At 32.0% G+C, this 7,017-nt stretch overlaps 1 protein-coding gene across 1 annotated transcript in view; it reads left to right on the top strand.

The window, feature by feature from the left end:
- Window positions 1–7,017, top strand: part of LOC108755117 (protein sprint) — a 21,994-nt gene that overhangs the window by 4,661 nt on the left and 10,316 nt on the right. Inside the window, exons 2-6 of the mRNA XM_018497940.1 lie at window positions 299–546; window positions 3,304–3,421; window positions 4,739–4,927; window positions 6,110–6,294; window positions 6,746–6,921. Of these exons, the coding sequence (XP_018353442.1) occupies window positions 407–546; window positions 3,304–3,421; window positions 4,739–4,927; window positions 6,110–6,294; window positions 6,746–6,921 (808 nt within the window). The 5' untranslated portion in view covers window positions 299–406. The remainder of the gene's footprint in view (window positions 1–298; window positions 547–3,303; window positions 3,422–4,738; window positions 4,928–6,109; window positions 6,295–6,745; window positions 6,922–7,017) is intronic.

Here is a 7,017-nt window from a genome sequence, read left to right as displayed (position 1 = left end):
GATTTCTGTTATAAACTGCAACTGTTCTTCCATTTTTTGAAACTTTTAAAATAATATTGGAAAATTATTAAATAATTAATAATTTAACATTTAGAAAAATTAGAGAGAGAAATTACTTTTAAGAAAGATTATGTACACTACTAAGATTATTTTCCTCATAATAAAATTCTTTTGGCAAATAAACTATTAATTATTAAAAATGAATTAACAATTTGCAACCGATATTTCACGACTTAACATTCATACCTCCATAGATCAATTTTCATTTATTTTAAAGCCCAATCGAGTAATCAAACAGAATCTGCTTTTCCTAAAGAATCCCAAAAGAATCTTGCATCAGTGCGTCTATAAAATGCTGATTATCGTTGTTCAATCGTGAGAAATTCGATTGTGGATTCTTACCATAATGTTACCGCCAATCATCGGCAACATTAACAATAGTGACATACTGACATTGTATACGAATCCCAACAATGGCGACGGCCGAAACATGGTGGCAACACGAACAGTTAACAGAAGTCGCTATGCGGAAATTGGCGTTAAAAGGTAAATCGTTTTATAAAAAGAGAAGGAATGTAAGATATAGATAGATATTTCGACTGATCTTCTGAGAATGATTCACGCTCGATTGCCATCAATTTCGGCAGAAATACTGTTGAATATTAATTTTCCCGCTCTTACTGATCAATCGACTCTATCGATAGAGAGTAGCCATTTTATTTTCTTGTGATACTTTCTCTAGTGATACTGTTATATTTACATCTATTAACTCCTAACTTTCTGTGTGTATCATTCCACGTTGCGATATTCATATAAGATATTTTAATTAATCGGTTAATCCAGTTTGATTACGACACTGAATATTTTGGTTTTTGTACCACTGCAATGTGTTTCTGAATTAATTCATTTTCAAAGCTGTTTCTGAATTTTCACAGTTCAAGGAACAGTGTGCACCAAAAATGAAAGCATTCATTGGAAAAACTTTCTTTAAGGTCGAATAGATATATTTTCTGCAAACCGATTACTTTTTTTCGTATTTCAGCTGGACTTAAGGATGATAGGTTGATGACGAAAGCAAATTTTCTGTGAAATCATTAATATGCATTATGTCATTTTTTAAACTTGCTAAGATTATTAATTATGACCCAAAAAATTGATCGTAAGTCCTCTCGTCCAGTCAATTTCACTCCTTCGCCAGCAGATTGGTGAATTTTCATGAGATACCCGACTGAAAACATTTTTCTAGTCGTTAAATCCTTTTTTGTTATTAAATTGAGATGTCCCATCAAATGCAAGACATGGTCCGTAGTACTCTATCAATACTTCGAGAGTAAATATGTCAGTGACGAAAGCTTTTTTCACCATTTAAAAGATGACATTTGAATAATGATTTTGATAAGTAGCGTGTTATCTGGTCTTGTACACATGCTTATTAGTGAGCAAAATCTATATGTGTTGTTTTGTTTCATGCCGTGAATTGCTGAATATTCCCTGGTGCGATCATTAATTATCCACTCAGTTCCCAAGCAGAACAACAAGTCACGATAACGTCAAAATAAATCGAAAATGATTGAAAAATGACTTTTAATGATCATTTTGGAGTCATTTTGATTCAGATAGCTTTTGTTGCTTAAATTCTTGAGCGATAAACGTTGCTTGAAGAATATCTGCACTTGCACCGCAAGAAGCTTCAGAAGTTTCAGGAAGCGAAGATTTGACAGATTCCGTATTGGCACTTGGGGGAGAAGAACTAGATTCATTTTCTTAGTCACTTTTATTTTCCTCTGATTTAATAACAAAAAATGAATTCAGTTTGTTTTTTTTAATTTCTTCATTGTTTTTCTCCACAGATTCGTTAGTATGCTTTCTGTACTGAGATTTTCTCACTAAGATTTTTCATCTTTCGTTACTCATTTTGAAATCGGTAAACTGAAGGCTATATAAAATTTGATTCGTTCATAAAGTGCAACACTTTAGGAAGTCGCTACAGTGATGCGAGACAGCAGTCCTAAGCAGCACGCAGTCCCAAGCAGCAACATGTATAGAGTATCGTATAGGTTGGTACACGACTGATATGACGCAGGTGCGAACGTGCGTACTGGATTCACAATTGGTACATTCAGAACTACAACTGCTCATTGAGCGCTCAATAAGCTCTTTCATTTGATTGATCTATATTTTAGGATCTAATGGAATATGCCAATCAGGTGTAAGAGCTCACTGAGCGTTCAAATGAGCGGTTGTCATTCTGAATGCATCCACTGGATCCAGCATATATGTATGTACACGGACATGAGTTAATGGGTGCATTCAGTATTACAACCGCTCACTGAGCGCTCAGTGAGCTCTTGCCTTTGATTGGCATATTCTGTTAGATTTAAAAATATAGACCAAACAGATACAAGAACTCACTGAGTGCTTAGTGAGCGATCATAGTACTGAATATACCCAATGGCTGCGTTCAGCGGACTCAACCGTTAAATGAGCACTCGCTATTATTGTATTCTTTTAGATCATCCAACCAGCATTTTAGATCTGGAAGAATATATCAATAGCAGCTCACTCTACTGTTGAGTCCGCTGAACGCAGTCAATGCTAAAATTAGGAAATTAAAGCTCTATACATATATATACCAAAGTAGCGCATAAGGTCCTCCATTTTTGACCTACTAATTATACCTTATATCAATAATATTAAGCGCTTATTGAAGTACAGACAACTAAATCGAAATGGCGATAGAAATAACTAATAGGAAGATTGTCGGCATTTCAGCACAGATAAAAGGAATGCGCTATTTTGGTAATATAGAACTTTATAGCAGATAATACTGGGTCGTTATCTAGCGGCGAAGCACAATGCGGGAATTCAAAAAATCATTTTTTTTAGAGAAAATAAAATGTACTTTTTCTTTAAGAAATCCTTAATTTGTACTATTTCTATCTCTTGTTTATTGTTTTATCGATAAAAAAATAATACATATCTCTATTCGATGAGAAAAAATTATTAGTTCGCGCATATAGGCAGCATAGTGAGAAGAGCGTAGCGCACTGGCATCATCGGTAATGTCAAAATGACGTTAAAATGAATCACCGTAATTAATATTTTGGAGTCATTTTGACATCATTTTGATATTATAATGTCTTGTTCTGCTTGGGTATACGAGCAGTGAAGAAAAGGACTTTCCAACACGGAAAAACAAATATTACTTTATGCTGTTTCCGTAATAACTATTTCTACGTCGTAAAGCAAAATTTAAATAAGTGACAAATTGTAATTTTTTTTCTCCCTTCTTTGTTGTTATAGAAGTGATGTCTTCCTGGAACCGTATCTGCAACAGCACGAGACTGTTCAAGTGATCTCACCGAGCACTCCACCGTCAAATTCGCTGCAGCATCAACCGATGCAGCTACATCATGTACAGGTGAGCTGTTAAGAACGAAAGACGATAAAAAAAAAGTATTCAATGTTTCCTTAATTGTAAGTTGTAATGTCCGAATTACTTTTCCATTATTAATGCACATCGATCTTATATACGTAAAATAACCGATAATATAAAAATGGCATACATAAGATTTATGAGTTTTTATAATTTTTTTCTAAATCCAAAATTAAAAATTGATCGTCAGATTAAAAAAAGTTAATATTTCTCAATATTAGAAAAAGTATGAAACTTCTTCAAATATTTACATGGATGCAGTAAAAATTTTAAGAAAGAGTAAAATTTAATCCATTTTAAATATACATAAATATACAATATGGCCTAAGTATATGTTTTCCTCTTTTTCGCAAAAAAGTACTATAGAAATGGAAAATAAAGTGAACCAAAGAAATAAATAAACGCTCCTCCTCACAATATGTAAATCTCTTTTATTGTTCCAAACTATGGATTCTAATTTACTTGTTAGATATTGCAAAGATAAATAAGTAGACAAGTTAATTGTTTGCAAAATAGTTGTTTGTACGTATTTACAGGTCAGTAAATATTAATGTCAATATGTTTAAAATTTATAATCTTGAAAGTAACATGAAAGTTATATTAAGTTTCTTAAGTAACTTTCATGTTACTTTCAAGATTATAAATTTATAAACATATTGACATTGATATTTACTGACCTGTAAACACGTACAAACAACTATTTTACAAATAATTAATTTGTCTACTTATTTATCTTTGCAATGTCTGGCAAATGAATTAGAATCCATAGTTTGGAACAATAAAAGAGATTCACATATTTTGAGGAGGAGCGTTTATTTATTTCTACTGTCATAATGTGTAACACATATGTAAAACGTAGCATATACGTTATAAAGTGTGTACTAGCTTAATTAACCTATACTCCCTTCAATTTTATAACTTCCGAAGTTGATCAAAGTTGATTTTGGAACGCATCCTTGTTGATAATTTAAAAGAAAGAGAAAAAAAAACTGACAATAAATAATTGAATGTGACTACGATATTCAAAAGAGCGCTTAATACGAAATGCGATGTATTTAATTTCTCTTTCTTTTCCTAACAACATTTAATCTTAATAAATAGCATTTCTTTAATAGGCAGTTATAAATAAAGAACATAATTGAAAAAAATCTGTTTAAAAGGACATATTTCGCACAAAATTTTGCAATCTTTTAACTTTAATATTTTTCTTTATAAAGCTACATGTTTAGTTTATTCTTGACATATAATAAAGTTATTATTTTATTTACATTATATTAATATGATAACATTTTTTCTTATTAGAGCGAAGAATCATTATCAGAAGAATCGGCTACTTCAGAAGTATCTTCAAGATCTATGGAAGATTCTGGCAGTGAAGTGGCTTGTGATATTTCCCTAATTGAAAGGCTTATACGCTCTCACCCAATCTGGTTTTTGCCGGATATCCAGAGAGCCGGGGCCTTTCATTTGTTACAGGGCAAAGAGGAAGGGGTAAGTGTAGGGCTCGATAGAGATCAAAGAACTTCTCTAATCTTATTATTATATATTGGAAGTTAATAATAAATTCTTACTTTTAATATTTATTCATTCTTAACTTTATTCTAATAATTATTTATGAAGAATAACGAGTGGCACCGATTTGATCTCTTCACAGTGTAGTGAAAATGAGATTTACTACCATCGCAGTGTGTGTGTGTGAGCGCGCGCGCGTGCGCATGTGTGTGTAAAAAAATTGGTTAGATTTCTATTATGATTTCATTATAGTTTTTGAGATCGCTGAATCCAATTATGTACGTGATATCAAAATTATAAAGGATATAAATATGAATCATCATCTACCTGTTCGTCGAATCCAATAAATAAAAACTTTCTTATAAAAAAAAAGATTTAATTTGTGTATTGTAGACAAAAGTGTTGTTTCTAAAAAAATTTGCACATTTCATTTGTTTTATGAAATTCTAGATTATCATTGTTCATTTTTCTCTTTGCCATGTTTACCATTACCTGGCCGAGTTTTCTAATTCACCAATTGATCACTTGTATTATGCGTAAATGCAATTTTACGGAACAAAATTTATACATTTGTGCACAATGCGATTTATCAATGCGATGAATTAAAAAACTCGCCCTATGTATGTATACAGCACGATACAGCGAGTTTTACATAAAAAGATTGATTTTTATCTTAAACCGTGCTTTAAAAGTATGATTTTACGCGCGTTATGACAATCTAATAAAAAATGACTGTCAAACCTCGTGCTTATAGAGAAGTTATGCAACGACGATCATAATAGCGACAATGGTGGGAGAGGGACGGGGGAGGGAGGGGAGCGCTTTACCCATAAATCCTAGCATGGTGGAAAGACGCAAGATGAGCTATTGCGCATAATAGCAGCAAAGGGTAGGGGATATGACTTATCAACCAATCACGGGAGACCTATATGCGCGCGGAATTCAAATTTTGAAAATTTAGGTGGATCACTTAATAAATAATGCCTCATATTAGAGAAATGAAAGAAGTAGAGATTAAACGTAATTTCTATTACCATTTAATTTCTATACTTTTCTATATCTTTAATATTTAATATTTACTTTTTATTAATATTTATAATATTTCTTCTGTTGTGTGAAAGGCTTAAATCATTGTTTATTTAAACATTTTCTTTGTTGTAGAATTTTGTGGTGCGACAATCGAGCCAAGGCAACACAATGGCTCTCTCAGTGAGATTACCTGTCGGAAAGGGACCTTACATTGAGCATTACCTGATCCAAGCCAACAAGGGCAAATTAAGTTTGGAAACGAGTGAGAATAGATTTGAAAATATCCCCTCACTGATTGCACACTACTCACAATGTTGGTAAGTGCTTTCTTTTCTCTTTTTTATTTATACATGGATTTCCGTCCCGGAAATAACAAACCATTGACATGTCTATGTGACAAATTATCATCTTTTTTTATAATCTCACATCTATAAAATTCATTCATCACAAATCGTGATCTTAATTATTTTTTATTTAAAAGTAATAAAAGGTACCGTTATTGAATTCTTTCCAAATCATGTTTATCATTGATAAACATGAAAATGATTTTGAAACATGAATGATTCACGAGATCGTTATATATAATATTTGTGTAGAGAGTATTATTAATTTAAATAATAAATAACAACTTGAATTCACACAACAGTCAAAAAGGCTAAATGATCAAACTTGAATCGTTAGAGCTAACAATTCCGTATGTACTCATATATCACAAATCCAATTCGGCAAATTTGAGTTTATCTGTATTTACTTTTGTTTGGCAAGCAGTGATGAATTGCCAGTGCAATTGACTTTACCGAGAGCAATGCGAGAGGCAAAAAATAGACAACAATTGTCATCGCTGGCATTGCTGGGGCAAGAATTTTGGCGATATCCAATGGCAAATCCGAAGCAACCAGAAAGCAGTAGCAGTAATACGTCTAGTCTTTGTAGTTTTCATGGGGGTGAGTTTTTTCTAATAATAATTCGCATAAATAATTTTAAAATAAGTGAGATTAAAAAATATTTAAAAACATATTCTTTAAAAGGGAAAATAAAAA

The sequence above is a fragment of the Trachymyrmex septentrionalis genome, unplaced genomic scaffold, assembly GCF_001594115.1.
Source record: "Trachymyrmex septentrionalis isolate Tsep2-gDNA-1 unplaced genomic scaffold, Tsep1.0 scaffold83, whole genome shotgun sequence".
NCBI lineage: Eukaryota > Metazoa > Arthropoda > Insecta > Hymenoptera > Formicidae > Trachymyrmex > Trachymyrmex septentrionalis.
This window is presented reverse-complemented; position numbering and strand designations above follow the sequence as displayed.